The sequence below is a fragment of the Chiloscyllium plagiosum genome, chromosome 4 (genome assembly GCF_004010195.1).
Source record: "Chiloscyllium plagiosum isolate BGI_BamShark_2017 chromosome 4, ASM401019v2, whole genome shotgun sequence".
NCBI lineage: Eukaryota > Metazoa > Chordata > Chondrichthyes > Orectolobiformes > Hemiscylliidae > Chiloscyllium > Chiloscyllium plagiosum.
Window position 1 is genome coordinate 51,320,679 of NC_057713.1, and position 23,158 is coordinate 51,343,836.

At 40.3% G+C, this 23,158-nt stretch overlaps 1 protein-coding gene across 1 annotated transcript in view; it reads left to right on the forward strand.

The window, feature by feature from the left end:
- The window catches only part of lpin2 (lipin 2), a 104,711-nt gene that overhangs the window by 13,844 nt on the left and 67,709 nt on the right, over positions 1–23,158 (forward strand). Inside the window, exons 2-3 of the mRNA XM_043689329.1 lie at positions 6,765–6,953; positions 11,621–11,731. Of these exons, the coding sequence (XP_043545264.1) occupies positions 6,765–6,953; positions 11,621–11,731 (300 nt within the window). The remainder of the gene's footprint in view (positions 1–6,764; positions 6,954–11,620; positions 11,732–23,158) is intronic.

A 23,158-nucleotide genomic window follows, 5' to 3' on the forward strand; every position in this document is an offset into this window, starting at 1 on the left:
GTCTTAGCTGAATCCAAATTCAAAGTGACTGCTTAAGCCCCAATGATAGTCCTGCAAATAGGAAAAAAAATACTTAATTACAGTTGCAAGCACTATTAGCAATTACTAATAAATCTTCATTATCGTGGAAAAACCTATATAGTTTTCGGAGACAACAGAGAATATCAATATCAGATGGAAACACTTCTTATCTGTTGACTAACTCCGTGTTGCTGCTATTACATTACCATTTTTTTGAGGACTTCTGTTTAAAAGCTTTTGGACAGTGGTTTATTTGAAGTCCATGCAGAGGGATGGACATTTTAATTCAAAAGAGTTTCTGAAAAGTCACTTTGGATATAATGGATTTTTGATTTTTGAAAAAAAGATACTTCTTAGAAATCTGTTAAGTAGCAGTTAAGGAAATAAATTAACTCAGTAAGGGTTTTCACTTTATAAAAATTTTCATACCAGGAGTTTGCAGATAGAAATCAGTATTGGTTATTCAAAGCTGAGAAAGTCAGAGATCTCATTTGAGTGTTGAAAAGGTTACATAGGACCTGAACTGAAAGCAGTTAAGACAACCAATGACTTTGTTAAGAAAGGAAAATTTATCTGGATTTTACTTTATAATTAAAAATGTTGGTATTGGGCATTTTATTTTATATACAATAGTAAATTTTACAGAACAGTTTCATGTAGATAGCTTGGTTTGTTTCATTTTAGTTTGCATAATAAATTTCTGCTTTATGGTTAAAGCCAAACCTGTACACTGGTGTACTTGTACTTGTTTATTCACACATGGGACATGGGCATTACTGGATGGTCAGCATTACCTGCCTGCTCCTGGTTGCCATTGAGAAGGCAGTGGTGAGCTGCCTTCAATGAACCATGCAAAGCACTTGCTGTAGTATGACCCGCAGGAAAGAAATTCAATGATTTTGACCCAATAACACTGAAGACATGGTGATGATATTATTTCCAAGTGTTGAGTGGCTTGGAGAGGAACTTGCAGGTGGTGTTCCCATTATGTGCTGCCCTTGTTCTTCCAGATTGAGGCAGTTGTGGTTTTGGAAGGTACTGTTCAAGGATATTTGGTGAATCTCTACAATGTATCTGAACACACTGCTGTTACCAAGCGCAGGTGGGAGGAAGGAGAGGGTGCATGTGGATGTCGTGCCAATCAAGTGAGCTTTTTTGTTCAAGATGGTGTCAAGCCTGAGCATTGTTGGAGATGCATCCATCCAAGCAAAAAAAGGGGAGTATTCCATCACACTTCTGACTTGTGACTTGCAGATGGCAGACCGGTTTTGCCAAGTCAAGAGGTGAGTTACTCGCTGCAGTATTCCTAGCCACTGATTTCTACTTATAGCCACTCCATTTATGTGGGGAGGTCAGTTGAGTTTCTGGTCAATTGATGTTCATTGTGGATGTCAAGGGACAGTGGTTAGATTGTCTCCTGTTTGAAATGGTCAGAGCCTGGCATTTGTGTGGTGCAATTCTCATTTGTCAGTTGGCAGCCTGTACCTGGATACTGTCCAGGTCTTATTGTGTTTGACCATGGACTGCTTCAGTGTCTGAGGAGTCACGAATGGTACTGAACATTATACAATCATTGACGAAAGTCCTCACTGCCGACCTTGTAATGGAGGGAAGGCCATCAATTAAGTCGCTGAAGATGGTTGGGCCGAGGTCGCTACCCTGAGGAACCCCTGCAGAGGTGTCCCAGACCCAAGTTGACTGACCTCCAACACCCATAACCTGTTCTTATGAGCCAGGTACAATTCTAACTGCCCTGTGATACCCCAAGATTCCAGTTTTGCTCGAGCTCCTTGTTGCCACACCTTGGTCAAATGCAACCTTGATGTAGAGGGCTGTCAAATCTCCCCTCCCCTCTGGAATTCAGCTCTTTTGTCCATGTTTGAACCAAGGCTGTAATGAGGTCAGGAACCGAGCGGCCCTTATGGAACCTAGACTAATTGCTGCTTCATAACGCTGTTGAAGAAAGATTGCCATGCTCAATTGAAGAAAATATGTGTGAGGCCAGATTTCATTCTGGGATTAAAATTGTGCGACATCATCATAGCATGGGATCAGAATGACACTGAAATTTAAGATATTCGCACAATTTCAACAAAAACAAAGGTTACGTTTGCACAATCCCATCCAAGGTGCAACTTTAACTGAATAGCAGGCAAACTTTCAAACTAGAATATGATACATAGCCATGGGAACAAACAGAAGGGCAGCAGAAATTACTCCGCAATATTGCAAATGCGAGGTCTTGCACTTTGGAAAAAAGAATAGAAGCATGGACTACTTTCTAAACGGTGAAAAAGTTCGTAAAACCAAAGTACAGAGGGATCTGGGAGTGCTAGTTGAGGATTCTCTAAAGGTAAAACATGCAGGTTGAGTCCGTGATTAAGAAAGTGAATGCAATGTTGTCATTTATCTCAAGAAGGTTGGAATATAAAAGCTCCGTTGTGCTACTGAAACTTTATAAAGCTCTGGTTAGGCCCCATTTGGAGTACTGTGTCCAGTTTTGGTCCCCACACCTCAGGAAGGACATACTGGCACTGGAGCATCTCCAGCGGAGATTCACATGGATGATCCCTGGAATGGTAGGTCTAACATATGAGGAACGGCTGAGGATCCTGGGATTGTATACATTGGAGTTTAGAAGATTAAGGGGAGATCTAATAGAAACTTACAAGATAATGCATGGCTTGGAGAGGGTGGACGCTAAGAAATTGTTTCCGTTAGGCGAGGAGACTAGGACCCGTGGACACAGCCTTAGAATTAGAGGGGGTAAATTCAGAACAGAAATGCGGAGACATTTCTTCAGCCAGAGAGTGGTGGGCCTGTGGAATTCATTGCCACAGAGTGCAGTGGAGGCTGGGATGCTAAATGTCTTTAAGGCAGAAATTGATAAATTCTTGATGTCACAAGGAATTAAGGGCTACGGGGAGAATGCGGGTAAGTGGAGTTGAAATGCCCATCAGCCATGATTGAATGGCGGAGTGGAGTCGATGGGCCAAATGGCCTTACTTCCGCTCCTATGTCTTATGGTCTTATGGAGAGAGAAAAAGAGAGAGAGAGGAGGAGACCGAACACATTGAAGGCAAATCAGTAAATCCAAGCTGTTCTCAACCCAGTTCAACAAAATCACTTTACACTAGGACTGATATACTAGTTGACACTTAAACTGAGTAACCTCTCCCTAGTCTGAAGATTTTCAATGCAACTTAGAATGCTGACAAATGGTTAACACAGCATTTAATGCAACCAAAGTTTCTGTGACTTGTATAACTTAATGGGATGCCAGGCAATCCGGTCAGGCCGAAAGATTTAAAAGGACAGCACACAGAATCTCGACGTACTGCAGAGTTGTACAGCTTGGATACTAATTGGTGACTTCCAAGTCAGTGACCTTCTTCTCATCCATAATGGCAGAATATGAAACAGTTTAGAACATGATCACAATGAAGGTGAGGAAGGACAAACTATACACATCACTATTTGATTTTTTTTAAAATGCAAAACATATACCATGGTTATCCACTCAAACATTCATATACTGAACGCAAATTATTTTAACTATGATTTTCCAATGACTACAAGAAACCAGTAGCAATACCAATAATTAATCACATAACTAAAGAAATTTTAGGAAGCATGTCGAAGCAAGCAGAATACCTCCTACGGTCATGCTCTCTGGTTTTATAAGATCTTTGGATTTATTTTTGCACGTACAGGTATTTGATTTACTTTGAATGTGGTTTAAAAGCAGAGTATTTTGAACAAGCAAAACAAAGCAAAACTTTACAGTGAGGAAGGATGTAGCAGGTTACAGCAGGATATAGAGAAGCTGCAGAGCTGGGCAGAAAGGTGGCAGATGGAATTCAATGTAGCTAAGTGCGAGGTGATTCACTTTGGGAAGAATAACAAAAAGATGGGGTACTGGGCTAATGGTCGGATACTTGGTAGTGTGGATGAGCAGAGGGATCTTGGTGTCCATGTACACAGATCTCTGAAAGTTGCCACCCAGGTAAATAGTGCGGTGAGGAAGGCATATGGCGTACTGGCTTTTATTGGTAGAGGAATTGAGTTCCGGAGTCCTGAGGTCATGATGCAGTTGTATAAGACTCTGGTACGGCCGCATCTGGAATATTGTGTGCAGTTTTGGTCGCCATACTATAGGAAGGATGTGGAGGCATTGGAACGGGTGCAGAGGAGGTTTACCAGGATGTTGCCTGGTATGGAAGGAAAATCGTATGAGGAAAGACTGAGGCACTTGGGGCTGTTTTCACTAGAGAAAAGAAGGTTTAGGGGTGACTTGATTGAGGTGTACAAGATGATTAGGGGGTTAGATAGGGTCGACAGTATGAACCTTTTCCCGCGTATTGAGTCGGGTATTACAAGGGGGCATAGCTTTAAATTAAGGGGGGGTAGATATAGGACTGATGTTAGGGGTAGGTTCTTCACTCAGCGAGTCGTTAGTTCATGGAATGCCCTGCCAGTAACAGTGGTGGACTCTCCCTCTTTATGGGCATTTAAGAGGGCATTGGATAGGTATATGGAGGATAGTGGGTTAGTGTAGTTTAGGTAGGCTTGGATCGGCGCAACATCGAGGGCCCAAGGGCCTGTACAGCGCTGTATTCTTCTATGTTCTATGTTCTATGTTCTATAATGCCAGCAGTAATAATATATCTGGGAATCTAATGAGTTAGTTTTCATGCTGTTTCCTCATAGTTGAAAGAAGCAAATGGAGTGTTGTCCATTTATGATCAAAAACCTCACACCCATTATGTTGAAGGTTTTGATTTAGTGCATACTGTTAACAATATGGGACAAATCAGACTTATTGACAAGTTCACATTAATAGGGGAAAAATCAAACTTCAGTCAGGTAAACATATGAGCAGAAACCAGTATCTACCTCCTTTGCCTAAAAGAGTTGCATAAAGGTTTTGGATTATTTTACTGCAATTTTACAGATAACAGTCAAGAATCTTTGAGGGAAAACATTGTCTAGTTTAACATTTGATACTGATCGATTTTGCAAATGACTATAACAAAACAGAAAACAAGTTTTAGACTGAAATCATCAATAATTGGGGGGGGGGGAGATCCAAGATCGTGGCATCCTGTTAGGACCGCATGTGCTGGGCTCTGCAGAGAACACCGACCCGACAGAGCCAGGACCAATCCCAAACACTTTACTGTGAGTAAAAACACAGTAAAGGAGATTACTACTTACCTTTTGTCCCTGCAGCTGGAGAATGCTGAAAAAAGAAGGAAGCTTGCCCAGGGCTGGGGACATGGCCCAGTCCTCTGAAGCAACATGCTTACTTACTCACCAAACCCTGGTTGAGGAGCTGGCCCAACCTCACAGGGTCTTGGAGAGGCATATCTAGGAAAAAATAAAGCTGGCTCCTGTATCTGCTATACTGCAAGACCTAAGGAAAAGGGAGATGAGCTGAAGTGCCAGGCTGCAGGGGTAGTTGCAGAGACTGACTCCTCCAAGAGTCGGATTAAAGCCCTAGAAACACAGGTCCGTGGTCTGTTAGATCTGGTAGACAATCTTAAAAACAAGGCAGAAGTTATACTGATGAAAATAAGGACAGAAAATACCTGCTTGATGCATTCTAGATATTTGCATGGGTGGACTTCCAAAGAATACTGCAAAAGAAATTTGCAATGAGCAAGATGGGCGTTTGATGGATTAGTTGAAATGTGTTTGACATTGAAAATAGAATTGTATTGAAGCATTGTGCTTCCCAATTAACAAGGAGTAAATTCAGGCTAGACTAACAAAATGTTGCTTTGACTTTTTGTTTTGTTTGGGCCAAGTGATTTAGTTTATGGTTTGAAACTTGAAAGGGTTCAGAAGAGATTTACTAGGATGATGCCAGGGTTAGAGGATTTAAGAAGAGGCTGAATAGGCTGGAGTTGTTTTCCCTGATGCACAGAGGCTGAGAGGTGACCTTAAAAGAGATTTATAAAATCATGAGGGGCATGGATAGGATAAACAGACAAGTTCTTTTCCCTGGGGTGGGCAGTCCAGAAGTAGAAGGCACAGGTTTAGGGTGAGAGGGGAAAGATATAAAAGGGACCTAAGGGGCAACTTTTTCAAAGGTTGGTGTTTGTATGGAATGTGCTGCCAGAGGAAGTGGTGGAGGCTGGTACAATTGCAAAAAGGCATCTCGATGGGTATATGCATAGGAAGGCTTTAGATTGATATGGGCAAAGTGCTGACAAATGGGACTAGGTTAGGTTAGCATAACTGGTTGGCGTGGACAAGCTGGACCAAAGGGTTTGTTTCTGTGCTGTACATCTCTGACTCTGATGGAAAAAGTTGAAGTTATCCATTTGGGTATCACTTACTGACTTCATAATGAAAGATTGCTTGTTTTTTGTTTAAGATTGTTATTTTAAAAAAAAACTGCGCAAATTATTTAGTCCATGCTTTCCATAGAAAGGTTTAAACAGATAATTTCATGTTTTCAATCGCTTGTAAATGACATGTTTGCTCTCAGGTTTGCTTTATCCATTTAATTGGACTGTAACTGTAATGTCAATCAATGAAATTTAATTGATCAAATTACAGTTGGATCGATTGTTCATTTAATAAAAGTGAATTGGTTGAAATAAATGCCTTTAATGATCTTACAATATGCTCAAGATTTAATAATAAATACGTAAACTTCAAATTATTCAAAAATGTTCATTTGACTATAAGGATGTTTGTGCAATGTTATTATCTTTTTTTTTAAATTTTTCCAGTCCCAAACCATGAACTATGTTGGACAGTTACTGGTAACAGTTAAGGAATTGTACAAAGGATTGAATCCTGCAACACTCTCTGGATGCATTGATGTGATTGTAGTCCAACAACAGGATGGCACTTACCAGTGCTCACCATTTCATGTTCGATTTGGAAAGTTGGGGGTACTTCGATCGAAGGAAAATGTGGTAAGCTTCTAATTATAATTCGATTTTAAAAAGATGTTGCAAACAAGGGTTGAATGAACTTGAGTCACCTTGATCTTGTAATATCTTATTTGGTCTACCATAACACTGCAATTCTGTTTAATCCCAGAATAGAATTCTCTTTTAGAATTTCAAATCCCATAAGAAAATGTAATATGTTGTTTGCTTTTTATATTGCCTGTTTAATAGTTATCTATAATTTTAAAAGCTGAAACTTTCCAAGGCTTATCCTTTGCATTGAAGTTAGAGGTGCTAAAAGAATAATCTTTGAAAATAGTATGCAAAACAAAAGATGAAATATTTGACAATCAAAATCTTCTAGTATTAAGTAATTTCGCTCCACTCGGCCATGGTAGAAGAGCACTATAACTGGCAAAGGAAACAAATTGACCGATCGTCCTACTACTGAGGTCTTTCACTAAGCAGTCAGATGCTCTAAACATATAAATGCCATGTTCGATAGAATGAAAGCTAGTATAAAGTATTTGTGCACAAATCGACTAAAAGTCAAAGATTAACCTGGTAATCTCCCTGCATGCCTTTGGGGTAGGTTTTCCAATCATTGAGAAACTTTTTTTTAACCCTAGAATCACTAGAAAGCAAACCCCAAACAAGCATTTTTATTTTTCTGTTTTAAATAATACAGTAAAGTTGAAGGTTTGAGTTAAAAAGAGAGGCTGGGTAGGCGCTAGACCTTTTTTTTTCCACTGGAGCGTAGCAGATTGCGAGGCAACCTGATAGAAGTTTATAAAATTTGAGGGGTATAAATAGGGTTAATGGGAGGTGACTCTTTCATTGGATGGGGAATTAAGACGAGAGGGCACATTTTTAAGGTGATTTGGGAGAGATTTAAAAAGGACGAGAGCAAATTTTGTGCACATGGTCGTGTGCGTGTGGAATGAACTCTGTGCATAAGTGATGGATGTGGGCACAATAACAGTGTTTAAAGACATTCTGGTAAGTACATGAATAGGAAAGATTTAGAGGCAGGTGGGACTAGTTTCGTTTTGGGGTATGTTTGGCATGGACTAGTTAGACCGAAGGGTCAGTTTGATGCTGTATACCTCTGAATTGAAGTAAAATTGAGCAGAAACAAATTGAACTAAAGATTCGGAAATATTCCATTTTAGGAATAAGAATTTGGCATTAACAATTACTGTTATTCTCTTAATTGACAGTTGTAGCTGCCCACATTAGTCCTGATAGCAAACTAATAGACTAATCCAATTAATTCTTAAAAGGAAATTGGATGAATAAGAATGATTGATTGCTAATTATGCAAACGTTCTTGCATTAAGAACATAGCGTCATCCAATTGCAAAACTTTGTTTTTGTTTCGCATATTACGTAAACATTGGCCTGTCCAGAGATTTGGTGAAGTTAATATGCAGACCTTTCCTGAATTGAAATCTATTGTGTTCTGTACTCAAAGAATAGTGTAAACTAAATGTGTTATTCCTCTTTCAAATTATTAAAACTCAACTTGATCTGGCAAATTAACATGGAATAACCATGAGTCAATGAATATTGCGTGTTCAGTGTTTGTAGTTGCCAAATGGTTTATTACCAAATACTGATGAGTGAACTTGGAACAAAGCACAGAACAGGCCCTTCAGCCCACGATGTTGTGCTGACCATTGATCCTCATGCACCCTCAAATTTCTGTGACCATATGCATGTCCAGTCTCTTAACTATCCCCAATGACCTTGCTTCCACAACTGCATTCCATGCTCTCACAACTCTGTGTAAAGTACCCGCCTCTGACATCCCCTCTATACTTTCCTCCAACCAACTTAAAACTATGACCCCCCGTGTTAGCCATTTCTGCCCTGGGAAATAGCCTCTGGCAATTGACTCTATCTATGCCTCTCATTATCTTGTATACCTCAATTAGGTCCCCTCTCCTCTTTTTCTCCAATGAAAAAAGTCCGAGCTCAGTCAACCTCTCTTCATACGATAAGCCCTCCAGTCCAGACAGCATCCTGGTAAACCTCCTCTGAATCCCCTCCAAAGCATCCACATCCTTCCTATAATAGGGCGACCAGAACTGGACGCAGTATTCCAAGTGCGGTCTAACCAAAGTTTTATAGAGCTGCAACAAGATCTCACGACTCTTAAACTCAATCCCCCTATTAATGAAAGCCAAAACACCATATGCTTGCTTAACAACCCTGTCCACTTGGGTGGCCATTTTAAGGGATCTATGTACCTGCACACCAAGATCCCTCTGTTCCTCCACACTACCAAGAATCCTATCCTTAATCCTGTACTCAGCTTTCAAATTCGACCTTCCAAAATGCATCACCTCGCATTTATCCAGGTTGAACTCCATCTGCCACCTCTCAGCCCATCTCTGCATCCTGTCAATGTCCTGCTGCAGCCTACAACAGCCCTCTATACTGTCAACGACACCTCCAACCTTTGTGTCGTCTGCACACTAGCTGACCCATCCTTCAATCCTGTCATCCAAGTCATTAATAAAAATTACAAACAGTAGAGGTCCAAGGACAGAGCCCTGTGGAACACCACTCACCACTGACTTCCAGGCAGAATAATTTCTTTCTACTACCATTTGCTGTCTTCTATTGGCCAGCCAATTCTGTATCCAGACAGCTAAGTTCCCCTGTATTCCATTCGTCCTGACCTTCTGAATGAGCCTACCATGGGGAACCATATCAAATGCCTTGCTGAAGTCCATATACACCACATCCACAGCTCGACCCTCATCAACTTTTCTAGTCACGTCCTCAAAGAACTCGATAAGGCTTGTGAGGCATGACCTGCCCCTCTCAAAGCCGTGTTGACTGCATTTAATCAAACCATGCTCTTCCAGATGGTCATAAATCCTATCCCTCAGAATCCTTTCTAACACCTTGCAGACGATAGACGTGAGACTTACTGGTCTGTAATTGATGGGGATTTCCCTATTTCCTTTCTTGAAGAGAGAAATTACATTTGCCTCTCTCCAGTCCTCAGGTACGACTCCAGTTGAAAGCGAGGATGCAAAGATCTTCGCAAGTGGCGAAGCAATTGCATTACTCGTTTCCCAAAGCAGCCGAGGACAAATCTGGTCCAGGCCTGGCGACTTGTCAACATTAATGTTTGACAAAATTTTCAGCACATCAGCTTCCTCTATCTCTATCCATTCCAGCATGCACACCTGCTCTTCAAAAGGTTTCATTCACTACAAAGTTTGTTTCTTAATTGGTAATTTTTGAAAAGTTACCAACATTTAAAGGATTAATTTGTGTGCACTTGTTTATCACATTACTTAATATGATACTTTAAGCAGGCAAATAAGTTTTAATTAATTGTAGTTTGAGAGTAGTTGTACTTTACTGTTTTTAAGGCAACACCTAGATAATGAAGTGAACCCCGTGGTAAAGATTGTGCAATATTTTGTTAAAAATGTTGAAAATAGGAGCAGAAGTAGCCCGTTCACTCTTTTGATACTCCTCCCTTCAGCTGCTTCATCAAAGCTTTCTCTCCATTATAAGGTTAGAAGTTCAGCATCTTCAGCACCATTTGTAATTTTTTCAGTTACTGAAGCAGTCCATATCCAAATGCAGCCAGACCTGGACAATATCCAAGTTTTGGGCTGACAAGTGAAAAATAACATTCATGTCACAAGGGGAAGGCAATGATCATCTGTAACAAAAAGACAACTTATTACCTCTTGATATTCAATGGCATTGCTATCGTTGAATTTCCCATGATCAACACCCTGGGATTACTATTAACCGGACTCTGAACTCCATCAGCCATATGAAGACCTGGTCAGAGGCTAGAAATCCTGCAATGAGTAACTCTTTGCTCAAAGCCTCTACCATCTACAAGGCACAAGTCAGAAATTTAATATAGTGTTCCCCACTTGTGGGTGAGTGCAACTCCAGCAACTCTAGAGCCTTGATACCATCCAGGGCCAAGCAAATCACCTGATTGGCATCACATGCAGAAGCATGGACTCCATTCACCATTGGTACTCAGTAGCACTACTGTGTACTATCTATAAAATGTGGTACAGAAATTCATCAGTGCTCCTCAAAGACAACACTCTCCAAAACCACTTCTACTAGAAGGATAAGGACAGTGGGTACAAGAGAACAACATCTCTTAGATCTCCTCCAAACTAGTCACCATCCTGACTTAGAAATATATCACTGTTCTTCTGATGGTAGTGTATCAAAATGCTGAAGGTCCCTACCCAACAACATTGTGGGTGTACCTACATCAAGTGGAATGTAGTGGTTCAAGAAGGCAGTTTACCATGTCATCAGGTGAAATTAGAGATAGGAAAGAAATCCTGCTTCAGCCAGTGACAGCCATTTAACAGGAGTGAACAAAAAAATCTATCACTATAAATGAGTTTGTGGATCTTCATTGAGTTTGTAATGTGCTATCTGCGGTAGAAATCGGCTATTGGCTCTGATGTTAACTTGAAGCTTTGCAAAATACAGTGCAAAATAATTCTCTGCAAAGAACCTTCATGTTTAATTCTGTTAAAGCTGACAGGTTAAAACTGTTATGAATCTGTTTTGCTTTTATAGGTGTTTCCACGTGAAATTTGTAGAGTTACCTATGTAGAGAAATGGTTTTGACTTTCCAGTAGTGATGTCAGATTTAATTAGTGCTATAATGGAATTTTCAGATTGACATCGAGATTAATGGCGATCCAGTAGATCTGCACATGAAGTTGGGAGATAATGGAGAAGCATTCTTTGTACAGGAAACAGAGGAAGAAAATGTATGTGGTGATTTTTAATTTAATTTGTAAAGATTTAATGCAGAAACATTGCAGTGTGCTTGTATCTTTTGTAAACAGTTTAAAAAGGGTTTTGTTTATCTCTTAGATTTTAAAATGAGTGGAGACCATCCCACTCATGACTGGGAAAGTTGCATTTACTGTGTACTATTTAAATTCAATTGCAATGAATTTGGGTGGATAGAAGAATAACTTGCCACATATGCCATTTTATTTGGCAGAATGTTATAATTAAACAGTGAAGAGAAGAAGTATAATTGAAACCACCAGTGTAACCAACATTAAAAAGATGAAATAGAAAAATTGAGCAACAGAAATTCGACCGCGCTTTCACATGCACGTGGTTGATAGGTAATGTTTTGGTATGGTGCATGCTTCTGTCTAAATGATGATAACATTCCAAAATGCAGTTATTTGCTGGTGCCTTTGTGTAATGGTTCCCCCAACCCCCCCCAACACACAGCACGTGGCAACAGTGAAGAAGGGCATTGGGCATAACAGCTGGGGAAGTCTAATGGACTTTGTAGGAAAAGGTGTCTTTGGGAGCAGGAGGCCTGACATGAAGAGGATCAGACAGGCATAAGATTTCCTCAACCAGATATAAACCACTGGTTTACTTCCATATACATACAATGTATTCCAGTTTAACTTTATTTTCCCTTGAGTATTGTAATGACCCAATGTATGTTAAATAAAATCCTGTTTCATAATCTTCGGACTATCCATGTTTTAATTCTCATGTTACATTTCTGGCTTAGTTGGCAGAACTCCAAAACGTTTGCATCAGGTCATGACAGATGAGATTAAAAGGTCAATTTCCAAGATGAGGTGGATTGTGCAAGAGTTGAAACAGGTATTGTTTCTGAGGGAGGCTGAGGCTGCTCATCTTGGAGGCTCATAATGGAGGAAATTAGGCCTTGAAGCCAAACTCAAGCAGAGATGCCCCATGTGTATTCCCTTGGTTTTATGGAAGAAGTAAGCAAACCCCTGGCTGGATATTCAACTTGTTGATGAATAGGAAGCGAGGGAGGTTTGGGCAAGATGGGAAATGCACAATGATCTGGCAATTGAAGACTAAATTAGGATGTACTGCTGGATATATTGTCTCAGGGTCTCCATATTAAGGAGCAAGTGATATTAATCATGCAATATGTATGCAGGAAAGCTAGTCAGGAAATAATGGGAAGTGATCACAGACAACTACAGTGAGTATTTGAGGTATGATGGTTTTTGGGAACAGCAGTGACCTGCTACAGCTACAGTAGTGCTTCTATACGTACATTCAAGCTGAAGAAGAGGACCTGGTCTCTGTCTCCTTGAAATTGTTCGACTGCATTGTGGATCCTTCCTTCGGATTAGGCAGGGGTAGGCAGGTCATCACTGGTAAGAGGATTGACAACGTTCTTGTACTGATGGATATCTTCAAGTTCACAGGCCATTCCCATCATGACTAAAAGGCTTTATTTCTATTCATTTGTGGGATGAGAACATCTCTAAGCCAGAATTTATTGCCTTGATGGGAATCAGCTGTATTGCTATGGGTCTGTAGTCAAATGTAAGCCAAGCCAATTAAAGAGATTTTCTTTCATAAAGGGCACATGCATTTTTCCAAAAAATTGACAGTGATTGCAGTTATTGTTAACATCATTTTATCTGTTTTTATTAAATTCTAATTTCACCATCTGAGATTTCCCAAGAACATTAATCTTGGCTTTCATATTATAGCCTAGTGACATGATTGTTATGCCACTGCCCAAGCCAGAGTATTGATATGCTAATTGGTTTGTCTGTTTTGATATTGCATGTGATCAGGACATAACTTTGAACTAGATCCCACAGGAGCTTTGCAAGGTCTATAGCATTTCCAAAAGGCACATCACGCCCTACGTTCAGAGTAATGGACAATATGAATGGGTCAATCCCTCTGCATGACTGCATACTTTATCTCTAGACAGGAAACAAAAATGGCTGAAATATCTTCTGAAACTAGTTTATGCTTATAATAGCACCTGCAACATCAACAAGCTATTCTTCAGACTACCTCTTCTTCGGGTGAGATTGAATCTTTCTGATGAACCATCTCCTTTTGTTTACCATGCTGTCTGGAAGATACCAAATCCATAATTGTAGTGCTATGTATCTCGTTTGGCTTAAGCCAGCTTCAGTTTGGCACCAAAGACAGTTACGCAGTGAGGAGAGAAATATTGAAATAGTGCAAGACTGACTGTACTTCCAAGTCATGGAAAGGTATTTCTCCAAAATTGAAATATCAAGGGTCAAAATAAGATTCAAGATGTCTGGGATCCTGGATTATGCAGTCGTCAAGTGGCTAGACACAGGTGACCACATCAATTTTGTTGAACCAGTAGTAGGGAATTTTGGAAAATGGCTTATGAAAGGGATTTGCTTGAGGCCAGGAGTCTGATGGACAATGTGAAGGCAAGCAGCACACTTGGTGGCATTGGGGAACCTGAAGTGTCGATGTTTGATGCCTCAGATGAAGTAGAATTGGATAACGAAGAAGAATCCGGGAGTGATTAGTGTTGTGAATCTAGGGGTATGTCCAGTGTGAGGTGGCCTACTGCCACCCTGGAAAGTAGTGCAGGGCTGACCTTCCAGGAGGTGAAAACTGAGTGAGCAAGTGCAGTCAATCATGAAACTCTCAGAGATCTGACTCTGTTCTAGATTGTGTGGATGACCTGTAGAGCCTGGCTTTTTAGGAAGCAACCAGTGCAGTGTCTGAGAAGAGAGTGCTGCCACTAATGTAGACAAAAACTTTCTAGTTATTGTGGCACAGTTCAGTGCTACTCAAACATACTGCGCCTATTTGTTGAACAGTTGCTAAGTGAAAGTCCTGGCACAGTGAATCTCAAACAGTCCTATGTGTAATGGGACCTCTTACCATCAAGTGATGATGGTGGGCGCAGCTTAAGTAGTTATGCCAGGATTTCCAAAAGCGAAGATGAGGCAAAATACTGGATAGGGCAGTTGGGATAGTCAAATGAAGGAAAGGGTGTATTTAGGGGCCCACTAGGAACAATGATCAGACAAATTTCTTAATCTTCATATGTAAATACTAGCTTAATACCATATACATACCATCTTCCATGTTTCACCTTGTATTCCCTTAATGTTTATAATGACGTGACAACAGCAGTGGAATAGAGAAACACAGCTTCGTTATCTTTGGATTTTCTGGAAGCTCAAATTGTATGCTATGTTTTCATTTTTATCGTTGAGCTGAACAACTACTTAATTCAATTCATTTATGTAAAAAGGTACCGATGACAAACTTGCTGTATTGCCAAAGGGAAGAATTGTTCTTTTTTGATACATTTAATTACAAGAAATTCCTGGACCTCTGCATTACAAAGAGTCGAATTAATGACCATTTCCAGTTATTGATTTTTTTTTTTCTGAACCAGGTTAGGCAGACAACATATTTCAAGTGTGTGCATAGCATTTGTAACAGCGTCTTTCGCAGAGTCTTGAAACAAGGTAGTCAGATTGTGCACCAAGCAAAGAAAGGCATATAACTCATTGAAAGCTTATTTTCTGAGAGGTCTGTCCCAGCTGCTTCTCCAACATTTGTTCCAGGCTTCTTCAGGCATTGATGTCTGGGGTACTTTGCAGACTTTTGTTGCAAGTTGAAGTTCTAAATTGGAGGAAGGCTAATTTTGAAGATATTAGGCAAGCACTTTTAAAAGCTGATTGGGGGCAGATGTTCGTAGGTAAAGGGACAGTGGTAAAATGGGAAGCCCTCAGAAATGATGTAAGGATTGTCCAGAGACAATATATTTCTGTTCGGGTAAAAGGAAAGGCTTGTAGGTATAGGGAATGCTGAATAACTAGAGAAATTGGGGTTTTGGTTAAGAAACAGAAGGAAGCATATGTCAGGTATAGACAAGATAGATCGAGTGAATCCTTGGAATATAAAAGCAGTAGGAATATACTTAAGGGGGAAATGAGGAGGGCATAAAGGAGACATGAGATAGCTTTGGCCAGTAGGGTTAAGGAGAATCCAAAGGGGTTTTTACAAATATATTAAGGATGAAGGGGTAACTAGGGAGAGAATAGCAGAGCAGAATAGAGAGATCAGCAAGGCAGTCTGCAACTGGAGTCACAGGAGATGGAGTAGTCAACAGAGTATTTTGCGTCAGTATCTACTGTGGAGAAGGACATGGATGATATAGAATGTAAGGAAATAGATGGTGACATCTTTAAAAATGTCCATATTACAGAAGAGGAGGTGCTGGATGTCTAGACAGCCACAAAAGTGGATAAATCCCCAGGATCCAATCAGGTCTACCCTAGAACTCTGGGAAGCTAGGGAAGTGACTGCTGGGTCTCTTGCTGAGATATTTTTATCATCTATAGTCACAGGTGAGGTGCCAGAAGACTGGAGGTTGTCTAACGTGGTGCCACAATTTAAGAAATGTGGTAAGGAAAAGTCAGGAAACTATAGACCAATGAGCCTAATGTCAGTGGAGGGCAAGTTGTTGGAGGGAATCCTGAGGGACAGGATGTACATGGATTTGGAAAGGCAAGGACTGATTAGGGATAGCCAACATGGCTTTGTGCATGGCAAATCATGTCTGACAAACTTGATTTGAGTTTTTTGAAGAAGTAACAAAGAGGATTAATGAGGGCAGAGTGGTGGATGTGATCGAAGTGGACTTCAGTAAGGCGTTCGACAAGGTTCCCCATGTGAGACTGGTTATAACAAGGTTACATCTCACAGAATACAGGGAGAACTAGCCATTTGGGTACAGAATTGGCTCGTAGGTAAGACAGAGGATGGTGGTGGAGGGTTGCTTTTCAGGTTGGAGGTCTGTGACCAGTGGAATGCCACAAAGATCGGTGCTGGGTCCACTGCTTTTTGTCATTTATGGAAATTATTTGGATGCGACCATAGGAGTTATAATTAGTAAATTTGCAGATGGCACTAAAATTGGAGGTGTAGTGGGCAGTGAAGAAGGTCACCTTAGATTACAATGGGATCTTGACAAGATGGGCCAATGGGCTGAGGAGTGGCAGGTGGAGTTTAATTTTAGATAAATACAAGCTGCTGCATTTTGGAAAGGAAATCTGAGCAGGACTTATACACAATGGTAAGGTCCTAGGGAGTGTTGCTGAACAAAGAGACCTTGGAGTGCAGGTTCATAGCTCCTTGAAAGTGTAGTTGTAGGTAGGTAGGATAATGATGGAGCTAGTTGGTATGCTTTCCTTTATTGGTCAGAGTATTGAGTGTAGGAGTTGGGAGGTCATGTTGAGGCTGTACAGGATATTGGTTAGGCCAATGTTGGAATAATGTGTGCAATTCTAGTCTGTTTCGTATCAGAAAGATGTTGTGAAACTTGAAAGAGTTCAGAAAAAATTTACAAGGATGCTGCCAGGTTTGGAGGATTTGAGCTATAGGGAGTGGCTGAACAGTTGGGGGCTGTTTTTTCCCTGGAATGTGAGGCTGAGGGGTGACCTTATAGAGGTATATAAAATCATGAGGAGCATGATTAGGATAAATAGACAAAGTCTCTTCCTTGGGGTGGGGAAGTCCATGACTAGAGGGTGTAGGTTTAGGGTGAGAAAGGGATGATAGAAAAGAGACCTGAGGGGCAACGTTTTCACGCAGAGGGAGGTGCATGTATGGAAATGAACTGCCAGAGGAAGTAGTGGAGGCTGATTCAAAGACTTATAGATAGGTATATGAATAGGAAGGGTTTAGAGGGATATGGGCCAAATGCTGGTAAATCAGATAGGGATTAAATTCTGAAATTTCTTCAGCATGGATGAGTTGGACCAAAGGGTCTGTTTCCATGCTGTACATAGGGCGGCACGGTGGCACAGTGGTTAGCACTGTTGCCTCACAGCGCCAGAAACCTGGGTTCAATTCCCGCCTCAGGCGACTGACTGTGTGGAGTTTGCACGTTCTCCCCGTGGCTGTGTGGGTTTCCTCCGGGCGCTCCGGTTTCCTCCCACAGTCCAAAGATGTGCAGGTCAGGTGAATTGGCCATGCTAAATTGCCCGTAGTGTTAGGTAAGGGGTAAATGTAGGGGTATGGGTGGGTTGCGCTTCGGCGAGTTGGTGTGGACTTGTTGGGCCGAAGGGCCTGTTTCCACACTGTAATGTAATCTAATCTGTAATGTAATCTAATAATCTAATCTAATCTAATCTAATCTCTATGACTTTGACTTTTTAAAAAGTCAGTAACAAAACCTAGACATCGTGAGATTTAAAATGCATAACTGCAGAAAGCATGTTAAATTAGTGCATTAAAGTCCCAAGTTTTTGATGTGCAAAATAATCAAACGATGAGAAAATGTGGAATGTTGTTTTTCCCAACAAAGGCAAATGGTAGAGAAAGCTGACAAGCTACTCCCTTCACAAAAGCTTATGTTTTGATGGTCATTTTCATATTGTGTGTTTGGAAATCAGCTTGTTGCAGGTTAGACTGGGAATTTATTAGCCTGCTCTTCTGCAATCATCTGTTTTCTGTTTCGCACCCAAAATCAAAAACATTCTTGCTGAATCCACTTTTCCCAAGTATTTTTGCTGTGGTCAAGTTGACTGTTAGAAGGTCTAATAAACCTACTGAAATTCTTCCCTTCCAAGTTTCATTCCCCAAACTTTCGTTAGTGGTAGAGAGAAGAAGCTGGTATTTTCTTTTAGTGAAAATGCAGATTCCTAGTTTATGGCCATGATTAGGGTTAAACATCCTTTCAAGATACTACCAAGACCAGATGATCACTTTTTTAAAGAAAATATTATGTGTACAATTACTGTTCCAATTTCCAAATAAAATGAATTATGGCTCTGTAAAAAAAAATTACCTATTCTATTTGAATTACATATCTTTTAAACAAAAATGAATGCTGCTGCCATTCAAACCAGTGCTACTCAACCAGGAACATCTTCATCCTTTGGGCTTGGAGCCGGGTGAGTGAAGGCTTTGAGTGGATGTCTTTCATCATAAAAATAGTTGAGCCTTTTCTTGCCTTAAGGGACTGGTTTGACCAACACAGCTGTGTTAATTTTGTTCTTTCGATTTAGCAGTAGGGAATTCTTCCAGGAGAAAGATTTGGTTACTTTAAAAATATATGCTTTAAGCAGTAGTCAAGAAGTGGTTTTAATTATAGGTTTTGAATGGCCCTTTTGTAAGAAACTAATCTTACCATTCTCTTGACTTCAACAGCACATGGTTTCTATGGTTTCCTTCATTTTATTTTAATGGCTTTTCTGATGATATCAGGCTGAATGTGAAAGTTATTTCAGGAAAATGTAAACGGAAGCGAGACTTTGTTGATATCAAACCTACAGGTCATCGAGCAAACCTACACCCTTGTTAATCTATGCAGTGTACTTATTTTGGGAAACAGTTAGCTTTGTTTGTTTCAGGTTTGTGTTTGGAAACCATGCTGGAGATTCTGTATTTGCCTCATTCTCAGAAATTATTAATTTCATTTATATCAGGGCACATTTTGTAACTGAGTAAACTAATTAATCGTTCACATAAATAAACAACGACATCTGGTTCAAAGCAGCTTCATTATCATGAATAGGATTCTCTACAGTTTCAAATAAGGAATAAACTCCTGTCTGTTGGGAAGTCATCCACATATTTCAATTTTTATTCAAATTTGAATGCAGTATTTTAAAAAAACCTGTCAAATGCAGCTAAGTCATGCACATGATCTTGGGAAGTGTGTGAAGAACCGCTGATTGTTACTGAATTCTTAATCTAAGGGTATATAGTAGGATTCAGCATAATGGATGTAGTTCCATACTATAAATCAGAATTTGAATGACTACAGCTTTGAGAAGAATAAATTTCATTTTTGCTTTCAACTATTAACGTAAATCTAAATGAAGCTAGATTCATAACTGTCATCCCTTCATTAAAGAAATTATGTTTTCGTAAAATTGAAATCTAGTTATTTACAGCTGCAATTTCCCAGCCCTAATATGTGCTGTGAAGAAGGGCAAGAAAATTAGGTGGGTGCTGGATCGGGATGCCTTTCCACCACGAGGGATATTTTCCAGCGGCATGCAACAAATAAAGGCATTCAAGACCTCCAATAAATGCCAGTATTAATTTCTCAATTTCACTTTTCTGCATGCCCTTCCATTCTCAATGTTGAGGTGTCCGAGAGATTCTCATTTGTTTTTGCAAAAATATATTTTATTCATAAAAAAACTTACACTGTTACTAAGGCAGTTCAGTTCTGTTCAGTCTTTGTATTTGGAAAACAAACAAACAAATATTAGAGTTTGACTTTGCAGTTAAAACAAGCCCAAAGGTATTTCTTATGCAAGATACTATTTACATGTATTTGATGTACTGGGAGGGTTCGATAACTGAACAGGCCCCCATTGTACTTTGGCAGAAAGGCCTTAAATGGTCTTTCCGCGTTGTGCCTTGTTGGCAGTTGCCCCAAACTTTAGTGCTTCTTTCTGCATGTAATCCAGGACTTTGGAATATGCCAGTCTGCAACACTCTGTCAAGGTCAACTCTTCACACTGAAAGATCAACAAGTTTTGGACAGACCAAAGAGCATCATTGACCAAGTTGATGATCTTCCAGGCAAAGTCGATGTTTTCCTCAGTGTATATTCTGGGGAACAGATTGTAGAACACAGATGAACCTTGGGATGAACCTGGCCAAAAACCATTGCATCTCTCCAGACTTCCTTTGCTTACGCATGTGACAGTCTCTTTTTCTCTCTCTTCTCTCCTCCCCCCACCCCAAAACACAGCTGCTTTGAGGGCAGCCTGGTAGCAGAGAATCTGGGTGGACATGAAGGATCTTACAAGTAGTGTATTTTTCACCACAAGCCAAGCAATGTTTTGGTGCTTGTTGGAAACGTTTGGAGATGAGACAGTCTACCAAATGACTTTGAGTATCTGCTCTGGGAACCACCTGACAGAATCAACAATCTCCTCTTTGCTGCCAGGTTTCAAGGATGCTATGTGCTGACCACTGTTTGATGGACTTGTGGCCAAAAGTGTTTTTTTTCTCTCTGTTTTCCTTGAGAGACACTTGATATGGAATAGTACGACTAGTTGGCACATTCCATGGTAATGAGCTCGGGTCTGTCCTTTGTAACACTAGAGATAGAACCAGTGACACTTGATATTTATATACCGAGAGTCTGCACACAGCTTGATCCATCTACATGTGCATCAGCAGAACCCAACGTAGACCTCTTAGCCAGCAACAAATAATGTTACTAATGGAGAGGCCTCCTTTATTTGAGAAATAGGAATATTGTATTGGTGGTTAGGTGACCAGCAAGTACTGGCTCAAGGTTTCCATTTGACCCTGACCTTGGAGTCCCATGATTTGTGATAGGATCCAGTCCTGAGTATCTGACCAGTCTTTAGAATTCTCTAGTATTTTTATTTAAACTTCAGTTCTGTTTAATTGTTCACTGCCTGGATAACTATTCTAAATGTGGACTTTCAATAGGTAGAAAGAAGGAAATCTCCCCGCAACATTCATGACATCCCTTCTCAAACACACTGCCCATCTTCTATACACTACCATTTTGTTACAGTTAAAAAAACATTCCAGACAGGCTACATACCGGATTCCACTGGCTGTCATTGAAGGTTTCAAATTAAATCCTATAACTGGCCATACAAGCATAAGTCTGAGACAGTACCCTCTGAAGGTCAGGAGTAGTCCTTGTGTTCCAAAAAAAATTAACTGGCCTAGCTGGTGGTTCTTAAGAAATCAGCAGTGGTTGCTAAAAAGGTACCTCAGGAAATCTTAGGGAAGAATTACTTTGGGCTAATGGCAAAAAGGAATGTGAACCTTTGTCTTTTTATGTTTAGTGGCTTGTGTGGTAGGATTGCTTTCTTTAACCCCCTTCCATCCAGGCCTAAGGTGGATCAGTGCTGAAATTGTAGTGATTTCCCGAGCGACAACCACCATAAAGGACACTTTGTTAGTGCTCAGAACTGGACAGCAGAGCTCTACTAAGCTTTTGGTAGTAGGTTTGGACAGGCAGCATAGCCATTTTGCTCAATTATTCTCAAGAAGTTGGTAAAATTTGTTATGTGTAAGTTGTCCAGGTGAATGAAGAGATTTGTACACATAATTAATCCAAATTCTTGCTGAACTTAATGATAATAACCTTACTGGTCTGAGTGGACTATATTAAATGCAATTCCATTAAGTCATATGTGGTGAACAGCTCAAGAAATAACCACTTTAAGACATACGCTAGTTCTAAGGCTAATGAGCAATTGATGTGATAAAGTAATGTTGCACTGGTGCAGGAAAAGGTATTTTTGAAATGCTTCAGTTTTTTTTGTTTCGAAGGATTACATGTGTTTTTGAAAAGATGATGCAGAACATAGTCTTCATTTTTATAACTGAAATGGTGCAATGTGAGACAAAGAAACATATATTTTGATTCTAACAAAATGTTTGAATATGTGAAAAAGAAAAACACTGCATTTATAATTTTAATTCAAATATTTACTTAGTTGTACAGTCACAGATATGTACAGCACAGAAACAGACCTGTCGGTCCAATTTATCCATGCCAACCAGATATCCCAACCCAGTCTAGTCCCACCTGCCAGCACCCGGCCCATGTCCCTCCAAACTCTTCCTATTCATATATCCATCCAGATACCTTTTAAATGTTGCAATTGTACTAGCCTCCTCCAATTCCTCTGGCAGCTCATTCCATACACGTACTACCCTCTGCGTGAAACAGTTACCCCTTAGGTCTCTTTTATATCTTTCCCCTCTCACCTTAAACCTATGCCCTCTAGTTCTGGACTTCCCCACCTTGGGGAAAAGGCTTGGTCAATTTATCTTATCCATGCCCCTTGGCCTCTGACACTCCAAGGAAAACAGCCTTAGCCTATTCAACCTCTCCCTATATCTCAAATCCTCCAACCCTGGCAACATTCTTGTAAATCTATTCTGAAACCTTTCAGGTTTCACAACATCCTTCCAATAAGAAGGAGACCAGAATTGCACTCAATATTCCAACAGTGGCCTAACCAGCATTCTGTACAGCCGCAACATGACCTCCAAACTCCTATGCTCAATATTCTGACCAAAAAAGGAAAGCATACCAAATGCCTTGTTCACTATCCAATCTACCTGCGACTCTACTTTCAAGAAGCTATGAACCTGCACTCCAAGATCTCTTTGTTCAGCAACACTCCCTAGGACCTTACCATTAAGTGTATAAGTCCTGCTGAGATTTGCTTTCCCAAAATGCAGCACCTCACATTTATCTGAATTAAACTCCATCTGCCACTTCTCAGTTGCAGTTACTAGCGGTGTTCCACAAGGATCTGTTCTGGGACCATTGCTGTTTGTCATTTTTATAAATGACCTGGAGGAGAGGCTAGAAGGTTGGGTGAGCAAGTTTGCGGATGATACGAAAGGCGGTGGAGTTGTTG